Source organism: Lithobates pipiens, unplaced genomic scaffold, assembly GCF_037356315.1.
Source record: "Lithobates pipiens isolate NorthernLeopardFrog02 unplaced genomic scaffold, aLitPip1_a1.2 Scaffold_19, whole genome shotgun sequence".
NCBI lineage: Eukaryota > Metazoa > Chordata > Amphibia > Anura > Ranidae > Lithobates > Lithobates pipiens.
In genome coordinates, this window is record NW_027507764.1 from 544,233,813 (window position 1) to 544,257,879 (window position 24,067).

General features: G+C 41.1%; 1 protein-coding gene across 1 annotated transcript in view; it reads left to right on the forward strand.

Annotated features, from left to right (window-relative positions):
- The window catches only part of SLC30A8 (solute carrier family 30 member 8), a 71,901-nt gene extending 48,233 nt beyond the window's left edge, over window positions 1-23,668 (forward strand). Inside the window, exons 3-8 of the mRNA XM_077493244.1 lie at window positions 4,626-4,772; window positions 10,700-10,853; window positions 13,312-13,522; window positions 15,149-15,254; window positions 18,043-18,177; window positions 23,173-23,668. Of these exons, the coding sequence (XP_077349370.1) occupies window positions 4,626-4,772; window positions 10,700-10,853; window positions 13,312-13,522; window positions 15,149-15,254; window positions 18,043-18,177; window positions 23,173-23,318 (899 nt within the window). The 3' untranslated portion in view covers window positions 23,319-23,668. The remainder of the gene's footprint in view (window positions 1-4,625; window positions 4,773-10,699; window positions 10,854-13,311; window positions 13,523-15,148; window positions 15,255-18,042; window positions 18,178-23,172) is intronic.
- The last annotated feature ends 399 nt before the right edge of the window (window positions 23,669-24,067 follow it).

A 24,067-nucleotide genomic window follows, 5' to 3' on the forward strand; every position in this document is an offset into this window, starting at 1 on the left:
GCCGCTCTTGTCAGCAATTACTGGCTTTGAAAATGACAGCCAGGAATTGCTCTGTATTACACAGCAGGAGCAGCTGTCAAAATGAAGCTACTCCTGTGTATAATGAGCTTTGTAGACATTTAGTAATTTATTAAATACAAAGTAACACTGTAATGTTTTATAGTACTTACTATTTCGCCTGATCTGCATAAACATCAGTTAAATCGGTTTCAACCACTTCCCATCCAGCGACGTACCGGTACATCGCTGAACTTTCGGTGGTTATACGGCGTTATCCGGTACTGTCTTTTAGAGTCTTTTTCAGCCCTCTTGTAATAGCAACCGGAGTAGCTCACCAGCCACTCAGCTTCTATTAAAAGCAGTGGGAGGGGATGCCCCCCCCCCCCCCCCCCCACAAGCCGCCTTCTGCGACTCTCTCAGGCTCTCCCGTCCCACCAGGAAACTCGAGCGACCAGGCTGGACGGAAAGCCGAACAAAACCGAGATTAGCTTTGATCAGCTGTTCGCTATAGTAAACCGGAAGCGATGACATGACATCACTTTCAGTTTACTCAGAAATGATCAGCACCAGTTTTGAAAAAGCAAAAGCATTCAAAAACTCCAATCTTCGCGTTTTAAATGCTTTTAAAGCAGATTTCCAACCAAAAGTGGAACTTCCACTTTAAGGCCTCCTCCCCAGCTCCTGCTTGTGTATGTGTTTGTCTCCTTCCCCTCCCTCCTGAAGTCTTCTGGAGCACATGACAGGTCCTAGAAGACTTTGGGACCAGTCACAGAGTGCAGCACCGCTCGCACATGTGCAGCGAGCACCCGGCTGTGAAGCCGCAACTGTTTCATAGTAGGGATGCCAGCGCCAGCCGCGGGAGGACACGGAGAGAACACAGCTGGGGTGAGTGCATCGCTGGATCATGGAACAGGTATGTGTGTGTTTAATAAAAGTCTTCAGCTACAGTTTTTGTAGCTGCTGACTTTTAATAAACGCATAAGTGATTAGACCTCTACTTTAAGGGTAGAGGCGGGGTTTGGGGTCTTATAGACCCCAGATCTCTCCATAAAGAGGAGCTGTCACATCCTTATTGCTGTCACACGGATGTTTACATTCCTTGTGCCAGCAATAAAAGTGTTAAAAAAAATAACAAATAAAAGCAACAGCGTAAAAAAAAAAAAACACTCACTTTGGCCCTGAACTCATGCAAACAGCAATCGTCCCACACATGTGTGGTATTGCTGCGAACGTCAGATCATGGGCAGTAATTCTAGACCTCTTCTGTACATCTAAAGTTGTAACCTGTAAAGGCTTTTAAAATGTTGCCTATAGATAGTAAAATTTACGTAAAATTTACAATAGTAAAATTGTCGCCGTTGCACAGGCGTATGCAATTTTAAAACGTGTCATGTTTGGTATCTATTTACTCAGCGTAACTTCATTTTTTATATTTTATAAAAATATTGGGTTATGTATTGTGCTTTTTTTGCGTTAAGATTAAAATATGTGTATTTTTTCCCAAAAAATTGCGTTTGAAAAAACGCCGTGCAAATACCTTGTGACATAAAAATGGCAAAACCCAACAATTTATTCTCTAGGGCCTCTGCTTTAAAAAATATATAATGTTTGGGGGTTCAAAGTAATTTTCTAGCAAAAAATACTGATTGTTACATGTGAACAAAAAGTGCCAGAAAAGGCCCAGAATAGCAGCTTGACAAATCTTAGCCCTTGTACAGACGGTCGGAGAATCCGTCGGAATGTGTCCTATCGGACCGTGTCGTCGGATAATCCGACTGTGTGTGGTATGCATCGGACTGATTCTGTCGGAATATCCGTCGGACCGAATTTTCCAACATGTTGGAAATATTTCCCGACCAACTGGGCCGGTCGGACATACTCCGATCATGTGTAGAGAATTTTGATCGGACCAAGTGCCACGCATGCTCAGATCAAATTCCTACATCAAAGCTATTGGCTACTAGCCTGAATGTAGTCCCATCGTAACGAAATTATGTCATCACGTTCTGAAAGATCGGATTTTTCGCCAAACTTTGTCCGACCGTGTGTATGCAACACTTTCGGACAAGATCCGATGGACAAAATCCAACGGGCAAAATCCGACGGATTTGGTTGTGGAAATCTCCGACCGTGTGTACAGGGGCTTAGATGTGGTGGCTGCATTCGTTTTCTTTTTTTTAATGCTTTTTCCTTATTTTCACCTTGTGATCCAGGCAGTAAGTCTGTTATTTTTCGACTTCTTAGCAGATCAAGTTGTCCATCAAAAGTGGCAGTAGAGAGGGGTGAAGCAAACAATTTACCACCGACAGGGTTGCTTACAATTGTCAGGTTTTTGTTCTTCATTTATGTAAAACTTTTATCTCAAAAGAAAAGAAAACTGTTGTTTATAACTGCTTATAAAGTGTTAGCTGAAGTTCGACTTTAATTTGTTATAGTCAAGTCCATCTATATCTGCTAGTGTAACACTACCTTCCCCCTTACTAACAATGCTGCTGTCCAAAGGTGCCCCTATTGTCCTCCTATTGCAGCGACTTCATCTAAGGATTGGTAAGCTTCAATATACAGTATTACATTTTTTGGGACTAATACCACTGTAAAGAATATATAAAGGTAAAAAAAAATGTACTGCGGGGACATATTTGTTTATTAACGTGGTTATGCATATGTCAATGTTAAATCTGCGGACATTGCGAGGGCTCAGTGTTGGAGCCATTTACTGACAAAATCTGGTAATGCACAGATATGGTGATCAGAAGCACAAAAACACTTTCATAGGAAGTACTATTTGTTTTGATAAAAGGTTTGACCTTTGTTACCCAGGAGTCTGTGTGACCTACCCATGAACACTCTGATATGCTGCTGGGTAGGGTATAAAAGGGACAGTAGCGGCCATATTTGGTCTTTTGAGACCATGCTGCCTGCCTGTGTGGATCTGTGAGGAGGTTTCTGGGAGACAGCTGCAGACAGTCACCGCGGATTGCAAACCTGCTTGTTTGCAAGGTGATTTGATGGAGTCTAGAGCTGGTGATCAGATTGACGAGGCCCAGAGATGCTTATCGGAGTATCGGAGGACCAGATCCAGTCAGCGAAGTGACAAAGAGCATCTGCACAGCTGATACAGAAGCAAGCTACAGTTGCTGGATCAAAGTCATCACCCAGAACTCCGATCCAGTCGGTGAGCGAGTTATGGACCACCATTTGTTAATTTGCTGCACACAGTTAGACTCACTTACAGGCCTCACTGGAACCTGTTGTTCCACAGAGGCGTAACAGAGCAACTGACATTGAGCAGGCTTGAGGCCTACTTCACTTTAGTACCCAAGCATTGTGTATAAGTTCTTGGAGTTATACCTGGAGTACCTTAAGCTAACTCTTACCTACCTTTTGGATTACAAATATCAGAGGAGTCATCTCTAGCTAGCGAAGAAAGAAGATACGGGAGAGAGTACTTTAAGTGAGGCCTCACGTATAACTTTAAAGTAGCGGGAGCTCCCAGGTTTAGATACATAAATATATATATATATATATATATCTTTCATATTGTGTTTGTCTGTTGATTTTATATTCTACTGACATCCTACGTCGGGATGGCGGTACAATTACTGTAACCACCTATTGAAATATTTTACAGTAAACAATATGTCTGGTTAAGTATCCAGTTGTGTGGCGTACTGTTTTTAATCACCAGGTGGAGCCAGTGGATCTTGAGGGTACAATACAGGTACTTTGCATTGTTGTATATTGCACTATATTACATTGCACTATATTACATTGCACCACAGCTGTGCCAAGGGTATTGAGTCAAGTCAGTGGGGTTCCTAGGTAGAGTGCAGGCCCAATCAAAACCAGCAGCTCCTTCGGGGGTAAGTGCTACAAAAAAAGATGATTATTTAAAAAAAAAATATTCTTATTTAACTCCTTATTATGCCTTGGTATTATTATGCCTTAATATTATTATGATTATTATTTATTATTATTATTATTAGTAGTAGTATTAGTCTTATTATGCCTAATCAACCTCAATTGACTCTTTCCTCCCTTTTTTTTTATTCTTCCATAATTTTTTCCCTTTTTTATCAACTTTTTTATTTTTGTTTGTTATTTATTAGTGTAAAATGTAAACTTTGTACCAGAAGCAAAATGTTAGTGTCATTTTAAACTGAATAAAACTTTGTTTTTGTTTTTTTATTTAAAATAAAACGAATTCCTAGATTGTCCCCAAAAAACATTGTATGTATTACTTTGTCATCTTACACAGCAACAAAGTTATTGCCTAATATACAGATCCGTAGTGGAAATGTAAAATTTGCCCAGGTCCATAGGGATATATACAGTGTATATATACGAGAACAGACATTAGTGTTAGTACTATGTCAAGTGGACAATAATGTTAGTAAAAGCTGAAACAATGCATTGTGGTATTTAATGCCCAATGTAGATATATATAAGAAGGCAGAGACAGCATGGTGCTTGTGGCACACCATATGAGAAAAAATGTATGGGTCTTGGAAAATGTTGAATATATTACAAAACAATCTATTCCATTTGAATCCAATCAGGTAGGCTCTTGTTGATGGATCTAGAACAGATTCAACCAGCTACTGATTATGTCTCCTTATTTCTAGGTGGTTATATAGCGGGAAGCCTGGCAGTGATGGCGGATGCAGCCCATCTCTTCGTGGATCTGTCCAGTTTCCTGATCAGCATTGGTTCTTTGTGGTTGTCCTCAAAGCCAGCAACAAAAAGACTCACTTATGGCTGGTACAGAGCAGGTAAGCATGGCCATGGATAGGATTAACCTCTTTCCAAGACCTGGAGGTGCTGACACATCTTATCCTTGAGCTCCACCACAGTCCTTCTCCCTTAGGCTGGATTCAGACCTATGCATTTTTTGTGCTTTTTGCATTTTGCAGATTTGCACTATAGAACGTGTTCCATGGGAAACCATGTTACATGGACTGTAGTGCAAATCTTCAAAATGCAAAAAGCACTAAAAATGCATAGGTGTGAATCCAGCCTTACGCCCCAGATGCATGGATGGAGCATATGGTCATTGAAATCCTGTTTACTTTTTCTGAGAGTCCCAAATCACATTTGTGACCCTGTTGCTGGCAGGATCCCATGATATATCTCTCCTGCATGACAATCCTGTTGCGAGAAAGTTTTTGCCAGCGGCAAAAGCACAAGTGTGACCAAAATGGAACATTCTTCTGTAGATTGTAAAGAGATGTTCCAGTGTGCCTGGGAAAATATAAAAAAAAAACTAACAGTAAAGCCTCAGACACACGATCGGATTTTCGGCAGAGAAATGGGAGATGACAGACTGTTTGCCTATATTAGTACGCTCCATCACACAATTGTTGGCCAACTTTCCACCAACAAATGTTGTCAGATTTTCCAGTCGTGTGTACACAAGTCCATCACACAAAAGTCCAAAGTACAAACACGCATGCTCAAAATCAATGCTCACCAAACAAGACATTAGCAGCAGGTACCCAAAGGGTGGCACTCAAGAGCTTAAATTCCTTGTAGTATGTCACTACGCTCGTGTTTGTTGGCAGACAATTGTGTGCCAAATCCAGACACGTGCCCTTCGGACAAAAGTCTGATGCTTTGTTGGCCAACAATCCGATCATGTGTATGAGGCTTTAGAATCCCTTATTAAAATGGAACTAAACCCATCAATTGAACTGCGTCTCTAAAACAGATACATTCAAAGCATGCAATGAATGATAAATATCACAGTTGCTTGTACTTCCAGTCAAGCTGTCAAGCCATCAAATGGCTAGTGTCATAACTGATAAAATTTTCTGCACTGCGGCAACTGCAGATCAAACAGGGGCGAATATGGCATCTTCCTTGGAGGGTTTAGTTCCACTTTATTTGGTTTATAGCCTCTCCATGGCCTAATTTATATGAATGTTTATTCAACTACTCTGTTAGCCATTACAGATATTTCAGGAAAGGGATAGTACACTCTAAACAGCAATGGGGTGAAATTTAACCTAAAGCCAAATTAATTTTTCCAGACACCTTTAGGCTGGATTCACACCTATGCATTTTTAGTGTTTTTTGCATTTTGCAGATTTGCACTACAGAACGTGTTCCATAGGAAACCATGGTAAATGGACTGTATTGCAAATCTGCAAAATGCAAAAAGCACTAAAAATGCATAGGTGTGAATCCAGCCTAAGGCCTGGTTTACACCTATGCAATTTTTAGTGCATTTTTTGTTTTGCAGAAACACACTACAGTTCATTTAACATGGTTTTGTATGGGTCATGTTCACATCTGTGCAATTTATGAAAAGGACCAAGGACTTTTTTCAGTTTTTTGGTTCCGCAGACTTCAATGGATAAAAAAATGTGTATTGAAAAACGCAAAATGCACCTGGAATATGCAAGCTGCGACCTGCATAGGTGTAAATCAGGCAGAGGGCTGGATTCACAATGCAGTTTTGGTGCTTTTTGCATTTTGCAGATTTGCACTATAGTCTATTTAACATTGTTTCCTATGGAACACGTTCTGTAGTGCAAATCTGCAAAATGCAAAAAGCACAAAAAATGCATAGGTGTGAATCCAGCCTAAGAGATCAAACCTGTTTAAAGGTTGAAGTGTATAAGGCTGGATTCACACCAATGCATTTTTTGTGCTTTTTGCATTTTGCAGATTTGCACTACAGATCGTGTTCCATAGGCAGTGATGTAAGTAACTCAGTTAAACTTAACGCAGGGTAGAGGGTAACGGGGAAAAAAGTGTTAATAAAAAAACACAACACAGTTTTTTTAAATACTTTATTAGACAGCTCCGGGGGTCTTCCTCCGACTTTGGGGGTCTTCTCGCTGGGCTCCTCCTCTATCTTCTGCTCTTTTACCGCTAGCTCTTTTACTAGTAGTGGAGCCTGGCTTTCTCCCTTGTCGCCACCGCCGTCCGGGGTTATTCTTCCGACTTTGGGGGTCTTGTTCCGCTCTTCGTTTCTTCTTCCGGGCCTCCGCTATCTTCTTACAGCTTTTTTACTAGCATTGGCCGGGGCTTGTTGCTGTCACTTGTCGCTGTCTTCTTCTTCTTTCCGATGTCTCTCTCCGGTCGTAATGGCAGGGACGCGTTGTGCAGCGCCTTATATATAGGGATAAGGGGCAGGGTCACCGGGTGATGTCACTTGGTGACCACGCCCCTTATGACGTCACAGTCCTGGGGCTGTGACATCATAAGGTGTGGGGCCACCATGTGACATCCCCGGTGACCCCGCCCCTTATGCCTATTTAAGTCGCCGCACAACACGTCCCTGCCATTACGGCCGGAGAGAGCATCATGTCAGCATCAGAAGGAAGAAGAAAAAGGAGGCAGTGGTGGCGACAGCAACAAGCGACAGCGACAAGACCGGGCCAACGCTAGTAAAAGAGCTGTAAGAAGATAGTGGAGGCCTGGAAGAAGGGAAGAGCGGGACAAGACCCCTGAAGTTGGAAGAAGACCCCTGGATGGCGGCGACAAAGGAGAAAGCCGGGCTCATCCCCTAGTGTTCCATAGGAAACCATGTTAAATGGACTGCAGTGCAAGTCTGCAAAATGCAAAAAGCACTAAAACTGCATAGGTGTGAATCCAGCCTAATGAAGGGAGACAAAAACGTATCATACAGGTTCACCTGCCCCACTTCTTAAGGCTGGATTCACACCTATGCATTTTTAATGCTTTTTGCATTTTGCAGATTTGCACTACAGTCCATTTAACATGGTTTTCTATGGAACACGTTCTGTAGTGCAAATCTGCAAAATTCAAAAAGCACTAAAAATACATAGGTGTGAATCCAGCCTAAAATTGCCTTGGGACAATCAATTTGGTGTTCTGGGAACACAGGTTAATAAGTAATGTAAACAGGTATTTCAGGTATTCTTAGTTCTCAGATGTACAAGTAGTCCAAAACTCCAAAAGACATGCTGGTAGTTTAATTGGCTTCTGTTCAAAATTGGCCCTAGTAAAGTAATGTGAGTTGGGGACCTTGGATTGTGGGCTCCTTGAGGGTAGGGACCAAGACCAATGTGAGTGTGCGATGTATGTGTGGAGCGTTGTGTAAATGGACAACGCTATATGCAGGGCCGTCTTTAATATTGATTTGACCCTGGGTAAATGTTTTCTTGGGCCCCCTCATAGATTTTCGCTCTCCACCTGAGACATACAATAAATAGCCGCTAGACTTAAAATCCATTTACTGTATCAGATCAGGAAGTGATTGCGATTGGTTGCCAGTATTACCCTTACTGACTGGTTGCTAGAGGTTACATCACATATTACGGCTCACTGATTATTTGTTAGATGTTGCAGCACATTATTTCTGCTTTTTGATTATTTGCTAGAGATTACTGTACAGCAATACTGCACACTGATTGGTTGCTAGAGGTTACAGCACACATTGCGGCTCACTGATTGGTTGCTAGAGGTTACAGCACATCATCTCCTCGCTGCAAGGGGCATGATATACATATGAATTCTGCCTTTATTTACATATCTATGCCGCCGGATGCAGCTATTTACATATGGATGCTGCTGCAATTTACATATGAATGCCGGTTATTTACATGTAAACACAGGGTCTGCATCTGTACACAACAATAGGGCAGAGCTGGGCAGCATTAGTAGCAGCACTTCACACTGAAGGGACACAGCAAGGGGCTAAAACTTCAAGGGACAAGGGAATTTAAACTGGGATAGTTGGCAAGTATGAGGCAGCTGATTTGGGCCCCACAACGACAGGGCCCAGGGCAGCTGTCCCTTTTGCCCTGCCTTAAAGACGGCCCTGGCTATATGTGTACCTTAAATAAATAATGATATAATAGATGCTGATCTTAATGAGACACAAAGTACAGGGATAGGGACAATTGAAGACACTCACTCAGGTTGAACTAGATGGACTGGTGTCTTTATTCAACCTTACTTACTATGTAACTATATATATATATATATATATATATATATATATATATATGTGTATATATATATATATATATATATATATATGTGTATGTATGTATGTAAGTGCAATTTCAAGTTCTCTTTGCACTTGTAGTTTGCACTTGTAGTGCAAAGTGGATAACCTCCATTGTCTCGTGTGACAATATGCTTAATCCTATCCGATGGCAAATGTAGGGATCTTGTAGTGTAGAAGTGTAGTGGATATCACGGAATTCTAATGAACTAGAATCTTTAGTGGGTTGGTACATATTCTGTTTCTTTGTTTATCATGTTCAGAAAAAAAATGTAGTACTACTACTGTATATTATATTGCATAATACTATTCGTTAACCTTCTATATAGCCAGAAGGTGGAGCTGTTGTCTCCTTTTCACAATAAGCTACATCAGTTTTCAGCTTTGCAGAATGAAGTTCACTATATACAGACTGTTATAATTAATCACAGCTGTGTCTAATCTACCGTACATACAATCCAGAGCTTATAAAAAATAGGGCTGGTCTGCTCATTATCAACTTATGGAAGATTTAGATCCCCAATCACACACTGCTGTCTGTGTGCCAATGAGGATCCATATTGGGACTGAAAGTGAAAAAAAATGTAAAAAAATGTAAAAACTCATATCTTCAAGATGTCTATCCTGCCATAACCTGTACTTTTACTTTCTCCATCAGCTTATCCTTCAGAGATATTACCTTTTGTATCGCTTGTCCATCACTTTTTGATTTTATATTGTAAGCTACCACAGGAAGGGCCCTCCTGTATCCTTTTATCTCGTGGCAGAGATTTCCCCATTCTTTCAATTGCATCCCCAGAACAGGATGTGAAGGGAAATCTCCCAAATAAAATGCACACAGCAAAAAAAACAAAAACAAAAATCTGACCAAGGTATTATGTATTGAATACATGCAATGAATATTTATGTCAGTGTTCATATTAGAAATCATTGAATGCAAATGAATACGTTTCTGTAGCTTTATAAATAATGAAACAAAAAAAAAGAATAAATAGCTTAAATAAATATTTTTATATAAATACAACACTTCTCTATAACCGTATTCCTAAATACATAACACAGATTTAATGGCTATGTCAGCTGCTAATGGTCCTGAGTCCAGTGCAATAATGGAGGGAACCCCAAGCCCCATGTGTTATATGGTGGATACCACTTCTAAGTAGGGATAAGTCCATGCAAGTTCTAATCCTAGTCCAACCCTGCCTGAGTTCTCCCGCAAGGAAGCTGTCACTGCAGACCACCAAGGCATTCCCTGCCCAGCAGCCATGCGTATACCTGCTCCTTGTATACATTCGTCTGCAGGGCGGGGACTTCCTCGGCCACCTATGGTTGACAGTTCACAGTTGAAACTTCTTGGTGGGATAGTAAAAGTGGACTAGGATCTAAACATGCCTGAGCTCATCCCTATACCTGAGTAATCAGGAAACAGGGGGAGCCCGCACACCACATAGGAATTGGGGAAAAAAAAACTACAAACAAGGATACAGGAATCAACAAAACCCCGACAGAGGTTCTAACCCTTCTCCAATATATTTAAAACGTGTGCCTTGGCTGGAATTACAGTTTAAGTGGTTTTGCTGTGTTAGACCCAAACCCCCCCCTGCAGACCAACTCACTAAGGCCATATTCATCCAGTGCTCACCCATTTTGACATTTTCTGCCAAGACAATCTGCTTCTATAACCTGCTTTTTACAAGTACTTGTCTTTATTTATTTTAGAAATAGTTGGTGCCTTAATGTCCATGATTTCCATCTGGGTGGTCACAGGCGTGCTGGTTTACTTGGCATGTGAAAGAATTATTCATCCTGATTACAACATAGATGGGTTAGTGATGCTCATCACATCAGCGTGTGCCCTTGGAGCAAATATTATGTAAGTTCAGTTACTTTTCTATAGTATACATCATCCCATGTTTGTAAGTACATACACCAAATGATAATGAATAATTTTGTACTGTAAAACAATGTGGAATTCTGTATGCAGTCACTTTTTTTTATCTTTCTGTTGTACCATCATGGTATAGTCAGCGTTAAATGAGAGGGGGATGATGCCCTTCCAAGAAGGGGCAGAGGTAAGGGCCTTCCCTAAAGCCGTACACACGGGCTGAGTATCGGGTGGTTTCAGCCAGTTCAGTAGAAACTGGCCAGCAGAAGCCAACTCATCATCCTGCTTTTGTCGAAGGGCCATGACCAAAAAAAGTCAGCTGATCAGCACTCTCCACCAATGACTGAGAGAGCTTACCAGTGTGTTCTGGCCGGGGGGCCATCCTCATGTCAGAACACAATAGTTTAGTGGGGAGCTCTTTGTTCTAACATTGGATTGTTAGTACAGTATCTCCTCCCAAGCGCTTCAGTTTTTTTTGTTCAGCCTGCTGTGTCAAATAAAAAATAAAAAAGATAGAATGCGACTCAGAGAAGAGTGAGGATAGGGGTACAGTGGAATAGACGGAACCAGGAATCTAGCCCCAAGATGAGTGATCCAAGTCAAGAGTAGGCTAAATATGCATTGTAAAAGTGAAACATGTCCCAATACAGCCGTCGTGTATTATGTTCTTCCGTTCTGTCCTTGACTGCAGCCATCAGGCACTCCATTTGTTGGATGTCGTTCACCCTGGCAAACCAATGTGACACAGTGAGTGGGGATTGTTTCCACATACTGGGGGATACATGCCCTAGCGGCAATCAGGAGATGCTTCAGCAATGACTTGCGGTATCTCTTACTGGACATAGGAGTCTAGTTAAGGAGCACTGCAGCTGGATTGTCAAAAAAAGAGAGAAGTCTGTAAGTTTGTGTATAATCCCTAGAAACTGTTGCCAAATGGGTCAGATCTTAAGGCAGTCCCAGAAGATGTGAAGCCAGGCTGCATGTTGCATCGCCAACATACCGGGCTGTGACCGGGGAACATTGATGCTAAGACGGGTGGCGTCCGATACCAATGTGTCAAAATCTTTCAGGACATCTGCTACAAAGCGACTCTTTATGAGCAAATAAAGTATTTGATTCTTTTGATCTTCCAATAAAGTGATATTAAGATCTCTTTCCCACTTGTATAAGTAATTAGGGTCTTACTAAGATGTGACGGCTAGAAGGATACTGCAAGAGGGAGATTTCTGCATGGGTCCTTCCCCTAGGCAGAGATCCATAAATGGAGCAGGTGATCTGTGGAAAAAGGTATGATCTGGAAGGGACTGGAGAAGATGAGAAAGTTACAAGAGCTTCCAGCGGCCCAAAACTGAGGTAGTGAGAGGGCCAAACAAGGCTGTAGGGCGAACTCATCCAGCCAGACCAAAGAAGGTGGAGGCTCTCACTAACTTCTGGTCGGGTTGAAGTTGGAAAGCTTTTTTTTTTTGTCAGTAAAACCTGGAGCAAAGTCTGGGTGGCTTTCTAATCGGCGTCAGAGGAGAGGAGGAGCTGTAGCTTGTGGCCTACTTGTAGTACTTACAAATTTCGGATAAGGTGGGTCCAGGGGGGTCAGTTTTTTTTGTGCTACAAATTTTTCTATTAATAATAAAAAAAATTTTTTTGGAACATTTGGAATTTTGTCACAACAGTTTGCAGGTCAGGGGGTCTTTGGGGAGTCAGTGATTTACCATATTGTTAAAGAATTGGGGGCCCATCTAGGGTATGGCACTTCCACCTGGTTGGTTGTTGGTGGTTCTCCCAGGAGGTAGGTCCTCTGGGGGAAAGTCTAAAAAGTCTAAAATGTAAGTCACAACGTCTTCGAGTCGGATGGGGCGCGGCTGAGGATATGGTCGTTTATAGTCATAAAGTGTGCCTTGAGTACACCCAAAGACCCTCTAGTGGTTGCATTGTTAAAATTGTTCTGTTTTAGTTTCTTATTCATTTGATAATAAAATGGCTGCTGTGGCCATTTAAACCACATCACTCAGTTCTGTGTCTTTATTATAAGTCTGAGGACCGAAGGTTGACGAATCCTTTAGCCATGTGAACTAGGCTTAACCTTCTCTTCTATCCTGCCCTTTAGCCCCTTCTCTTCTTCACTTTTTCCTCTCCTCCCCCACCTCCCTGTTCCCCCACCTCTCCCTGTTTTTACCCCCTTTTACCCATCCTCCTCTGAGCCAAGACTGGGTGGGTGGCTGAATAGGAGGGATTCACCAGGCACATTGATTATTCTACTTACATGTTCTACTGTAAAAGTTCCTAGACAAGCGTTTGCCTGATTAATATAAATTGTCAAGCTGTATCTCTTCTTTCATGCAAAATGTGTTTTGAAGGCTAAAGATGTTAAAAAAAAGTTCATACAAAATAAGGTTGACAATGAAAATTCCAGCTTTATTACATGGTGACTTATCTTTCTATATCTGAACAGTTTGGCTGTGGTCCTCCACAGCACTGGACATGGTCACAGCCACGCCGACACTGGACATGGTCACAGCCACACTGGAGGTCAGCATCAACATAATGCACCAGATTACAAGCCTCAGACTAATGCTAGTATACGTGCAGCCTTCATCCATGTCATCGGAGATCTCTTCCAGAGCATCAGCGTGCTAATCAGTGCGCTCATCATATACTTCAAGGTCAGATAATCTCAGGGCTGAAAGTTAAAATAAGTCAACCACCTGTCCTTCAGAGTAAAGACAATTGTGTATTTTAATTAGGATATGAGAGGTTTGCTTTAATTAGTATTCTGTCTAATTCACATTTCCATTTCCAACATTTTAATATCAATTTGTACTAATTAAACATATAGAAAACTACAAGTTAGTTTTGCTCCAGTTACATAAAAGGTAATTCCACCCAGAAGTGATATTTAGTTATATCCTAGATTCACAGATCTTGGGTACTACAACAATGAACTTAAAGTGTATGTTACCCCAACAGAACATATTCCTGATATGTGCCTGCTGTACCATGTAGTATCCAGTTCTCTTTGTATTGCTTCCGTTGTGTGAAATCCCCAGTGTTCCAGCCAGTCCATCTGCTTTCCTATTAAAAATTGACCACGCTAGGCATGAGAGCACATACACCCAAAAAAGTCCAGGCGCATGAGTTACTGGGAAAATGCATAAGCTGAGGTTGCTGCTATCTCAATACTCATAACCAATGAGACCAAATAGACAAACCAAAATTTGAGAATGTGCATAAGGCATTTACATAAGGTATTTTTTCCTTTTTTGTTTGTTTGTTTTGTTGTTGTGTGTAACCTCGACAAGAGATGATTTTAGCAAGGAATTGCATTTTAATTGATCTAAATGATCAGACTTGTCCTGACACCACCCCCCACCCCCGCAAAGCCATTTATTGGGGAGATCAGTGTGCTGCTGCTTCTCTCCCCTGCCCCCCCTCCCCCCAGCTCTTATGCAGCTGAGAACAGAGGGAATGTGATCACTTAAAAAAATGGGGAAAAAGGGTATTTAGAATGTGTTTTTATATATATATACAAATGTGTTGCCTTTCATTTCTATTTTAAACTTAATGGGCTGTTTTACAAGGTGATCATTTACAATCACTTTAACGTGCAATAATAACCAACTTCGATCCCGTCTCCCTGTTAGTTTTGTCTACCTGTCATTTTTGGATGCTCCCTCTTATTGTTTTTTTTTTTGCATTCTATTACATTCTCTATATAATAAAATATAACAACTGTCCAGCACTTGCCAACAACTGAAATATGAGTCTGACCCTTTTACTTTTTACCAAGTCTTCACCCACTACCTAACCAAAAGCGGGCCCATTTGGGAGGTTTTTTCTTTTTAGTTGATAGAGCTTTGTGCAGCATGTAGAGACCACTAGGGTCTGTACAAATCAGTAACTAAGTCAATCCACTGTATTGATCTCTGAGTTAGTTTGTAGTATGCATTCATTATCTACCAGTGTTTGTCAGCCGATGTAAATATCAGCACGGGAACAGAACAAGGATAGTAGGGGCTGTATTAAAGTTGGGGTCATATAGGGCCTTCCTACCTTTAGCTAAGAACCTTCTTTGTCATCGTCCTCCTGAGCAAATGAGCGGCTTGTCCTGGAGGAGATGGGACATACCGTGAATATGGGGTTATACTGTCGGACTTGAAGGGGGATTAGGTTCGTGTAGGCTGCAAAAAGTTTTAAGGGTTTTAAGGGTTAGGGATGTTGGGAATGAAACAAAAGACACAGGATGTGAAAAGGAATCTCATTTTTTTTTATGTCTTTTCCTTTTTTTGTAGCCTCAGTATAAGATAGCTGATCCCATCTGTACTTTTATATTCTCCATTTTTGTCTTGGCCACAACAGTCACCGTTCTACGAGATATTCTCATTGTTCTAATGGAAGGTAAGAAATATTACAGAATCCCCTCACAAACACATGCACATGGGGTATACCAAAATATATACAACTGGAAGGAGTCAAAGGCATTGTAAAGGTCTGGATCCGGACTGCCGTCTGCCATTTAGTGATGCCTGTTTTAGAGGTTGGCTTAGTTTTATTGTTGCCTGGTGATGGGGTCACTTTAACACAGCAGCCCAAGGGACTGAAACTGAGGTAGGCAGAGGAACTGATCCTACTAGTCAATGTCTCTGCGTCTCACAAGTTAGGTCTCATAGGCACATTGTTAGGAATGGAAGTAATAGGGGATCACTGACCTATCACACCCAGGACTGAGCATGGTAATGGGTATTGTATTTGACAGATATTTTGAAGGCCTAAAGGGGGCTGAATACAAATGCACAGCACACTTTTCAGATATTTGTTTGTAAAAAAATAAAATAAAAACCATTTATTATTTTCCTTCTACTTCACAATTATGTGCCATTTTGTCTTGTTCTATCACATAAAATCCCAATAAAATAAATTTAAGTTTTTGGTTGTAACATGACAAAATATGGAAAATGTTAAGGAATATGAATACTTTTTCAAGGCACTGTCTATAATAAATAGAGGCCAGCACATGCAAAACTGCCCCATTGATTGTGAACCTGTGATGACATGTAGGGCACCTGGGCCCTGGGGTAACATCTGCTTAACATAGAGGTAAGAGCCTGCAGATAGTCACTGAAAACAGTCAGCTTCAGTGCATGACAGCAAGAAAGAAGATGTTTGAGCTGTGTGTGCAAAAAAGAACAGCAAAGTCAGTTTCTAACATTTTAGCTCCATTCACCCTTATGCAGCTTGCCATGCAACTTTAGACATAAAAGTTGCATGACAAATTGTTCTCATGTTTTCCAATGATAACAATTTCTATATGTACAGCTTAAAATTGCTGCAACTTCAAAGTAGTTCATGCACTACTTTGGTTCGACTTCCATGCAACTTGAGGGCCATAGACAATGCTAAGCCTCAAAAGTTACATAAGGCTATATTCACACTGTTCCGACATGAAAGTAGCACGACTTTCAATCCGACTTTGCCCTTCAACTGCAGTCCAACTTTTATCCAACTTAAACTCCATACACACTATCAGATTTTCTACAGATTTTTGTCTTCAGATTTACCAAAACCATATAATATGAGGTCAAACCTTAGGAGTTTCAATTTGTATGCAATCAAGCAGGCCCTTGCACTACAATCTGAAGACAAAAATCAGCAGAAAATCTGATAGTGTGTATCGGGCTTTAATGTGACTTTTTACACTCTATGGCATTGAAGTCATACCAAAGTTGGACCAAAGTAGTGCAGGAACCTTTTCTAAAGTCGGAGCGACTTGTGCCGAAACAGTTAAGATGGCTCTCATAGGGAAACATTTAATTTGACATGTCATCCGACTTGTGCTCTCACAAGTTGGATCCATGACACACCAGTGTGAACCGGGCCTTAAAGTCATACCTGAATGTTATACAATGCAACAGTTGTGCAACAGTTGCAAAAGTAGCATCCAAGTTGCATCAAAGTTGCACTCCAAAGTCGGAGCAACTTTGGAGTTGTACAAGTGGGAATGGAGCCTAAGTCCTCTTTAAATCTGAACTAAACCCTCCTATATTTCACAGCCAAGGAAGCTGCCATCTTTGCCTCTGCTTAAACTGTAGTTGCCATGGTGCTGCACATGTGATCACATGTGTAGACAAAAACTCACCCAAGCTCTACCGCATGTTTATAGGATAATGAGCTGAATAACGGTGTTCAGGCCATTGTGTCCCATACACTAAAATTGCAAAAAGAATTCCGGCAACTCGATTGCTTCTTCTTAAATCTTTATTGAGCACAAACAGCAGTATGACATCAAAACGCTAACATGTTTCGGCAAAAGCCTTCCTCATAGCATATAAATTTACAATAAAATCAAGTTTATATAGGAAATGGTGTCCATTCCTCCAAAAATGTGATCATTTATGATACCAGCTATTTGATGGCTTGACAGGTCAGTTGAGAGCACAAGTAACTGTAATGCCACGTACACACAACCGGACTTTCTGTCAGAATAAACTCTGATGGTCTTTCCGACAGATTTTCGATGGAGTTCCGACTACACGGACTTGTCCTCACACTATCACACCAAAGTCTGTTCGTTTCTAACGCGATGGCCTACTACATGACTAGAAAAGGAATTTCAATAGCCAGTAACCAATAGCTGCCCTTGTGTCGTATTTGGTCCGTCGGACCAGCATACAGACGAATGGTTTTCCCGATAGAAATTGATTCCGTCAGAAAGATTTAAAACGTGTTCTATTTCTAGGTCCGTCGCAATTTTTTAAGAAAAAAGTCAGCTGCAGCCCACACAAGATCGTAATATCCAATTAAATGATTCCGATGACCCTTTCTGCCGGAAAGTCCGGTCGTGTGTACACGTTATTACTGTTATCGTTCACGGCATGCCTTGAATGTAACTGTTTTGGGAAACAGTTAAATTCATAGGTTTAGTTCCACTTTAATGGTCCTGCTGAACAAAACTGCAATAGGCTTGGGGATCGCAACTATAGCGCTGTATGTTTATCTCTCAGAGGTGTCCACAATGCATGAAAGGGTGCCTGTTGTGTGCATCAAATGAACAGTCTATAGATTGAAAGCTGACTTTAATCTTCATTTCTAAGAACTCTAATGAGAGGTTGGAGATTGCAATCTCCCACGTTTCATTGATGACTTTAGGGCGACCTCCCATCTAACAGGAAATCATTCTGTTTTACAGGGGTTCCTCGCGGGATTAATTACAGTGCTGTGAAGCAGAGTATTCTTACTGTGAATGGGGTTAAATCAGTCCACAGCCTTCATCTCTTGGCTTTAACAATGAATCAAGTCATCCTCTCCGCCCATATTGCCACAGGTCAGTAACTGTTTGTGTGCCGGGAACAAAAGTTCAATTGTTGCGCAATAAAGCTACTTTTTAATGTTCTTTTATTTGAAGGCTTTACCTGTCATTCAATCCTTCAGCAGCTTTCATCAGAACGTGCTCCTCCGCTGCCACCAGCCGCTCAGCCCCGGGAGCTTTCCATCAGGAAATAACAATGCCTCGGGTTCTGAGTGACCTGTCTGCTGCTGCCTGGAACACAGCAAACCATCACTCATATAGATTGTGAACCTGAGGCTTTATAGTGTCTGATGGGGGAAAAAGACAAACTTTGGCAATGAACACGAATAATCGTTGCTTAACCCTTTAATGTTCTGCTTCACCGTTTGGTAGCGCACATTTTGAGTCATGCTAACTCATTGAAAAATGTGGACTTTAAAGGGTTAAAGCACAACTAAGCCCAAGAACAAAAATTTAATATATTGCAGCCACCACATCTAAAGACTGATAAGCTTCAATGCATACATTTTGTGTGTTGGGCTTTAGATTAACAAAGTAACAAAACACATATACAATTTTTTTTTTTTTTATATATATATATATTGTCGATTTCAAGTCCTTAGTTGTGTTGGCTGCATTAGCTTTAATTTTTCAGACTAAGAGCATTTTAAGCAAATATAGAAGATACCTGTTGATCCTACTAAAAATTTAGTTTCCTCAACAATTTGTGTGGGCAGAAACTGAATACAAAAAACATGTAAACTACTTATTCCTCTAGCCCCATGTAATGGTGATAAAGAAAGGTAGACATGTTTGAAGTCTAACCTGAGTGGCAGCCATGGCTCTCTATAGATACAGTAGAACATTGAGTGTACATATGAAGAGACAGGATTACCAGGTGAAAACAAAATGAATGAAAGAACAAAACAAATGCAACCCCTTCATCTAATGAATGGAAATCTGCAATATATACACTATATTAATAAAAGTATTAGGGCACCTGCTTTACAATCAATGGCATCCCAGTCTTAGTCCATATTGAGTCCTTTATCGATATTGAGTTGGTCCACCCTTTGCAGCTATAACAGCTTCAACTCTTCTGGGAAGGCTGTCCACAAGGTTTAGGAGTGTCTATGGAGACTATTCTTTCAGAAGCGCATTTGTGAGGTCAGGCACTGATGTTGGAGAGAAGGCTTGGCTTGCAGTCTCCATTCTAATTCTTTCCAAAGGTTTTTTTTATTGGGTTGAGGTCAGGCCAGTCAAAGCTCCTCCATCCCAAACTCACTCATCCATGTCTTTATGGTCCTTGCTTTGTGAGTTTTAGGAGGCGGAGTCAGTACAGGAGACTCTGCTTGCATCTGCAGCCACCGTTTTGCCAACCATTTTTTACCTGGCTCTTTTGATTTTTTTTCAACTGGCCAACAGGACCATCCACTAAGTGAATTTCATCTGGTTCATCAGGAACTAGCTAAAAGGGGTTTGAGCAGCTTAAAGTTCACCTTTTGCACCATGTTACATGTTACACCTCTATTTAGGCCTGTACAAGCACCTGAACTTTAATGGCATCCCAGTCTTAGTCCGTAGGGTTCAATATTGAGTTGGCCCATCCTTTGCAGCTATAACAGCTTCAACTCTTCTGGAAAGGCTTAGGAGTGTGTCTATGGGAATGTTTGACCATTCATCTAGAAGCGCATTTGTGAAGTCAGGCAGTGACCACTGCGAAGTCATGTTGGAACAGGACATCCCCAAACTGTTCCCACAAAGTTGGGAGCATGAAATTGTCCAAAATGTGTTACACGATGCAGTTTGGCGCATCCGAAAAGTTGTGGTTGCCAATGTGTAGAGGTGCCATTAACAATTGATGCCACCCATGTCTGCTAAAGTGCAGTGCATTTCTCTGTGGGTCAGAAACCTGTGCGATTTTGCACGCTTTTCCTTGCTGCAGAGATGTGAACCTAACCTTAGCGTGTAACATGCAACATGGTCCAAATGCTTCTCCTCCACCCTCAGTTCTTCCCCGCAGCCGCTGTCACATTTATAATTGGTGCGGTGCAGCTGCGTCATTTATTCACCGTGATCTGTGAATGCATGAACTACATGTCCTGATTCTCACCACTGCAGACAACCTTGTAGTTCTCAGTTGACAATGAGTATAGTAATCAGTGCACTCATATACCATTGAAATTTTCCTCCAGCTATCCAGCTGATAGCCCAGACAGAGGTACGGGCAGAGAGCTAGAGGAAGAATTTGAAGGATCATGTGTGCAATGCCTTGCAGGCTCCTATATGAAAAAAATAATAAATGCACATCCTTTTCCTGCAAAAACATGTTCATTTATACATTTTTGTATAAATGTAAACCTAGCTTAGACGGAGTCTACTGAATTATGAGAGGTACAGGACAAGACAGTATTACTCAATACTCAAGCACCACTGGGCCACCATGCCTCTGACTGGTTGAATTCTCAAAATGGCTTTGTCTGCACTTTAACAGGCACAAATGGATAATTAAAAAAGTGACCAAAACGTTACTAAAATATAACAGTAGCAAAAAGAAATCAAAGAACATAGATTTGGGAATTAGGACAGTTTTCCTGTTGCAGGAAAAGCAGTCCTTGGTCAACTGGGAACAACTTTGGTGCATAATCAGCATGTTATGTTTCTCCTCATTTCTGTGCGCATACTAATCAGTCAAGTGGAAATAAATTCATATAAAATATGTCAGACCCAAGAGAGTAAATATAAATTGTATGTATTACCTCAAGCAGAGTCCTAAACCCCAGCATAAATTGATATGGAAATTAGAGGCTAAATATTCTTGTTTCTTTATTCGGACTGTAAAGGGGTTTATGTAACACATTCAGTTTGTTTTCCATAAAGACAGCCATGTTACATAGTTAGTCAGGTTGAAAAAAGACACAAGTCCATCTATTTCAATCATAATAAAAAACAATATCATACAATCCCATATACACAATCCTTTACCCACAGTTGATCTAGAGGAAGGTGAAAAACCCCAGCAAAGCATGATCCAATTTGCTACAGCATTCCTTCCTGATCCCTCGAGAGGCAATCAGATTTTCCCCGGATCAATTTTACCTATAAAGTTAGTACCCAATTATATAATGCACATTTAGGAAAGAATCCAGGCCTTTTTTTAAAGCAATCTACTGAGCTGGCTAGAACCACCTCTGGAGGGAGTCTATTCCACATTTTCACAGCTCTTAGGGCTCTTTCACACGGGGCGGATCAGTGATGATCTGCCCTGTGGATATCCGCTTGCTCAGCAAGGATCGCTCCGTTGATCGCCACTGAGCAGGAAGATGTCAGGTCCGTCTCTGCACACTGCACAGGGACTGACCTGTTAGAGTGCCGCTCTCCCCTATGGGAGATCGGGTGACGACGGACCTCAGAGTCCGTCGTCACACGATCCGATCCGCAGACGGATGGAAAAGTAGGTTTTTCCTCCGTCTCACTTTTCTGGATCGGAGCAGGTTGGATGTCAGCGGACATGTCACCACTGACATCCGACACTCCATAGAGGTCTATGGAGTATCCGTTCAGGTCCGCCTGAAAAACTGACAGGCCGTCCTGAACGGATCGGCCGCGTGAAAGAGCCCTTACTGTGAAGAAACCTTTCCTGATTTGGAGATTAAATCTCTTTTCTTCTGGACGTAAAGAGTGCCCACTTGTCCTCTTTGTTGACCGTAAAGTGAATAACTCAACACCAAGTTCACTATATGGACCACTTATATATTTATACATGTTGATCATATTCCCCCTTAATCGCCTCTTCTCAAGAGTAAATACATTCAGTTCCTCTAATCTTTTCTCATAGCTGAGTTCCTCCATGCTTCTTATCAGTTTGGTTGCCCTTCTCTGCACTTTCTCCAGTTCCCTGATATTCTTTCTGAGAACCGGTGCCAAAAACTGAACTGCATATTCCAGATGAGGCCTTACTAATGATTTGTACAGGGGCAAAATGATATCTCTCTCTCTGAAGTCCATACCTCTCTTAATACAAGAAATGAATTTGCTCGCTTTGGAAACCGCAGTTTTGCATTGCATGCTATTATTGAGCTTATGATCTACCTTATTTCTTACCAGTAAACTTTGTGGGCTCAATACTGTAGTTATCACTCTTGCTCTGAAGTTTCTATTCTCACAATAGACCTTATCTGTGTGGAATTTCCAATTTCTTCTCTGTGTACTAGCAAGCTAAAGTTAAGCTCCATGCAGGACACAAATTAATGTAGCTTTGTATTCATTAACCACTAGCCCACCAGAAGGTTTACCCCCCTTCATGACCACGCTTTTTTGTGAAATGGCACTGTGTTACTTTAATTTATACCAGAATTTTCCGACAACAAAATCCGATCGTTTAAATCGTGTGTAGACAATTCCGACGGACAAAGTGCCACGCATGCTCAGAATAAATTACGAGACAAAAGCTATTGGATACTGCCCTCTTTATAGTCTCGACGTACGTGTTGTACGTCACCACGTTCTGAAAGATCGGATTTTCCGACAACTTTGTGCGACTGTGTGTATGCAAGACAAGTTCGGGCCAAAATCCTACGGATTTTGTTGTCGGAATGTCCGACCTTGTGTACAGGGCATAACTGGAACAATTGCTACAGAAATAACTGTTTAAATTTGCAACATTGCTTTTAAAAAAAGTTGATCTTTAGTTTGACTTCTGTCTAGCAGGAACAGCCATAGCGGGATCAAAATTTGGCCAGTCCTTACTGAACTGGCCAGATTGTGATCCATCTATGGTCAACTTTAGAGAGGATCTCCTTTACTGAAGAGATTTTATTTTACTTCATGTTATATCTTGAGACACTAAACGAGGGAATATCTTACCAACAGGACACAAAAAGCAAAAAAAGCTCTACCCATTTTTACCAATTCCCTGTTGGATCAAAACAAACAAAAAAAAAATATTAAAATTTTGGCTTTTATTAGGAACTAGTATATTTTTATGTTTATATGCAGTATGTAACCAGCCATCCTTTTTTTTTTTCACAGAATCTTCAGATGACTCCAAAAGAATTTTGAATGAAGTCACACAAAATGTTTTTGACAATTTCCCCTTCCATTCGGTCACTATACAAGTTGAACCGGCAGAGGAACAAAATTCTGAGTGTATATTCTGCTATGAGCCCAATGACTGAGATAAAAGTCCTCCTACCATTAGATATGGGACTGTCCTATATCTGCTCTACATCCTACCTACAATAAGAGAATACAGACAATCAATTAATGCCTAGTAATCCTTTGTTATCTGGTCCATCTATACCATCCAGCAGCACAGAATATTACCTGGGAAAAATAACACGGACACTCTTAGTGACCTGTAGAAATTACGTGCATTGACCTACCTTCTTCAAGATGGATGGAATACCTATAAGGTCTTGGGTTACTTCTGGACATTTCAGATGATTGTATTTGATGTATATACAATTAGGAATGGTTCCAAATTCAGTCATATTTACACTTATTAAAGATTCTGGTCATTTGTAAAGCTCCTTTTTTTTTTAATATGTGAGTAGGTCTAACTGGGTGATGGTGATAAGAATTTTCTAGTTTTATTCAGTGAATAGGGATGGGCGCCCGTTCGATGAAGACCCGAATTATCGGGGCGTTCGACCATTTGTTCAGCCCGCCGAACCACCACAATGCACTGCTCTGCTGCACAGTGCATTGGAAGCCCTGATTGGCTAAAGCAATGAAAGCTTTGCCCAGTCAGAGCACATAGCACTATCAGAGCCATGATTGCATGCTGTTAGGATGACTTTATCCAATCATGGCTCATTGTTGTTAGTCACACCCCACACTATAAAAGTATTTTTTCAATAGCGGCCATTTGCAGTGTGATATTGGCGATAGAACAGGGATCTATTCAGTGCTACTAGAGAGTTAG